The sequence below is a fragment of the Thermobia domestica genome, chromosome 17, assembly GCF_964235325.1.
Source record: "Thermobia domestica chromosome 17, izTheDome1.hap1.1, whole genome shotgun sequence".
NCBI classification, from domain to species: domain Eukaryota; kingdom Metazoa; phylum Arthropoda; class Insecta; order Zygentoma; family Lepismatidae; genus Thermobia; species Thermobia domestica.
Window position 1 is genome coordinate 121,135,798 of NC_137470.1, and position 2,638 is coordinate 121,138,435.

Below are 2,638 nucleotides of genomic sequence, written 5' to 3' on the forward strand. Positions count from 1 at the left end.
TTCGTTATCAGAATGTTCTTAGAAGGGACACAAAAATCACAAAGAAAGCTTGGGGGTGTTCGGAATTGAGATTTCAATTCCGGAATTCGGAATGTCGATAATTCCGGAATTTTTCGGAATTCCGTTTTTCGGAATCTCGGAATTCCGGAATTTTCGGAATCTCGGAATTCCGGAATTTTCGGAATCTCGGAATTCCGGAATTTTCGGAATCTCGGAATTCCGGAATTTCGAAATTCCGAGATCCCGGAATTCCGAAAATTCCGGAATTCCGATCTTCAGAAATTTCCGATGGAGTTTAAAAATTCCGGAATTCCGACCTTCCGAAATTTAGTATCGTGTTCTGGATTCCGGAATTCCGATCTTCCGAAATTTCAGATCTTGTTTCGAGATTCCGGAATTCCGATTTTCCGAAATTTCGGATCGTGTTCCAAGATTCCGGAATTCCGAACTTCCGATATTTGCGATAAAATTCCGGAATTCCGATTTTCCGAAATCTAATCTATTAGAGGCTTTATATCAGTTAGTATAGATATGTCGGAAATATCAACTGAAAATGTTCGTTGTGTAACAACAGTAGTACCAATATTGTAAAGGCCATTGTTGACTTGAGTGATTTCCAACATTTGAGCTGTTTCGGTCATACTTTAAATATTGGAGTGAACAAAGCCCTTGAGCTACATCCAGTCAATGAAGTTATTAGGTAACTTCGTAAACTTACTTGTTAGACAAATTACGAGTCGCAGCAGCAAAATGAGACGTGCGCTGCAAGAAGAGCAAGATGCATTAGGCCTCCCGCGCAAAGTACTTCCGTCATGCACGCCAACAAGGTGGTGGTCTACTCTTCCTTTGATACAGGTAGCTTTAACAAATCAAGAAGCAATAGCAAAATTTCTGTCCCGAACAAAACATAAAAACCTTATCCTTCAGAACAAAGAAATAGAATTATTAAATATGATCATGACCCTATTATCGCCCTTACAAGTGCTTTGTGACAGTATGTCAGCTGAAACATCGGTTACAGCGTCGGGCATATGGCCATTATATGAACAAATCTTAAAAGATTTTCAAATCGAAGAATCTCAACAGATAGAAGATACATCACAACAAGACGAAGCAAGTAAACAGGAAACACATTTTTCGCTGTATGACTCTTTGACTGAAGAAGAAGATAGTGAACAGATGTTAGAAGCAGCACTCAAAGAAATTGAAAGAAGCATGAAAATGGAAATTTTATCTCCGTTGCAATCCCGATACGAGGAGGATGAAGAAAGCAGAATACTGTTGAAAATGTGTACATTCTTAGATCCCAGGTTTAAAGATCTTTTGGATGAAGATACTGAGATAATAAAAGGTAGAGTACTGAATGAGTTGAGATTTATTCCAGCAGGAAGTCCTAAAAAACATGATCGAGGGAATGTTGGTACTAAAGGATTTGACAGTTACCTAAAACGAAGGAAATTTGGTGACAGGAACGATAAAGAAGACAGTCAAATAGAAGAATTAAACCGATACCTAAATCTTGGGGATGCAGATTTGGAGGAAGAGAAACTTGTTTGGTGGAATAGCCATTCCCACCATCTTCCAAGATTAACAAAATTAGCGAGAAAATATTTGTGTATTCCTGCTACGAGCGTGCCAAGTGAGAGAGTTTTCAACTGTGGTGGCAATGTAGTGACAGATTATAGAGCATCTCTTACCGCTGAGCATGCTGAACAGTTAATATTTCTGTCCATGAACAAAGCTATTGTCCCAAAATAATTTTAAAATGCTATTTAATATAAGCTAAATGTTCTCATTGTTTCACATTATTGACTTAGTATAACAGGGGATTCATAAATCAACACCTGACTTTAAAAGGTGCGATAAATTTAACTCTTTTAGGATTTCCCCTTTCTCAGGTAAATTTTATACTTTATACTTTATTTTATACTTTTACAGCTACTGCTTCCTTACTATTTATCGTAGGATCATGGTTCATACCTCGTTTTCTGTTTTAGGATAAAGCATACTTTCCAACGGTACCACTCGATTGTGCGTATTATACACCGGAAACGGAAAAAGCGGGAGACTTTTCGAAAAAAAGTCGAAATTTTTGCGCCCCTCTGGCCCAAGCCTGGGTTCACGTAGGGATCTGAATTATTATTTTATAAAATACGTTGTTGTGTTCATAATACGTGTGCAAAATTTCAATCTTGTATCTTGAAAACTAAGGTCAGGAGAAATTTTTGAAAGTCTGAAGGTAATCCAATCTTTTCGTGTATATATATACTGTACTTCAAAAATATACTGTTTATTACTACTTGACTAAGAGTCATGGTTCAAACGCCATTTTCTTCAGTATAATGAGCCCTTTCCAAGGTACCACTCACATGTTCGTATCATACACCTGAACCGTAAAATTCGGGAAAAACCCGCATTTTTTTTTTTGGAAAAATCCAGCCAAAACACTTTGCCCCTCGGAACCGGGCCTGCGTTTATGTAGAGATCTGAAGCTTTTTTCTTATGTAGACCCTATATACATAATACGTGTGCAAAAGTTCAATCTTGTATCTTGAAAACAAAGGGCGGAAAAAATTGTTGAAAGTCTGAATTTAGGCCCTATATAGGCCTATATTTACACACACACACACACACACAC

The 2,638-nt window shown here is 37.5% G+C and overlaps 1 protein-coding gene across 1 annotated transcript; it reads left to right on the plus strand.

The window, feature by feature from the left end:
• The first annotated feature begins 750 nt into the window (after positions 1–750).
• Positions 751–1,758, plus strand: LOC145674144 (E3 SUMO-protein ligase ZBED1-like). The gene has a single exon (XM_081743972.1). It carries the CDS (start codon positions 751–753, stop codon positions 1,756–1,758), a length of 1,008 nt encoding a protein of 335 aa, XP_081600098.1.
• The last annotated feature ends 880 nt before the right edge of the window (positions 1,759–2,638 follow it).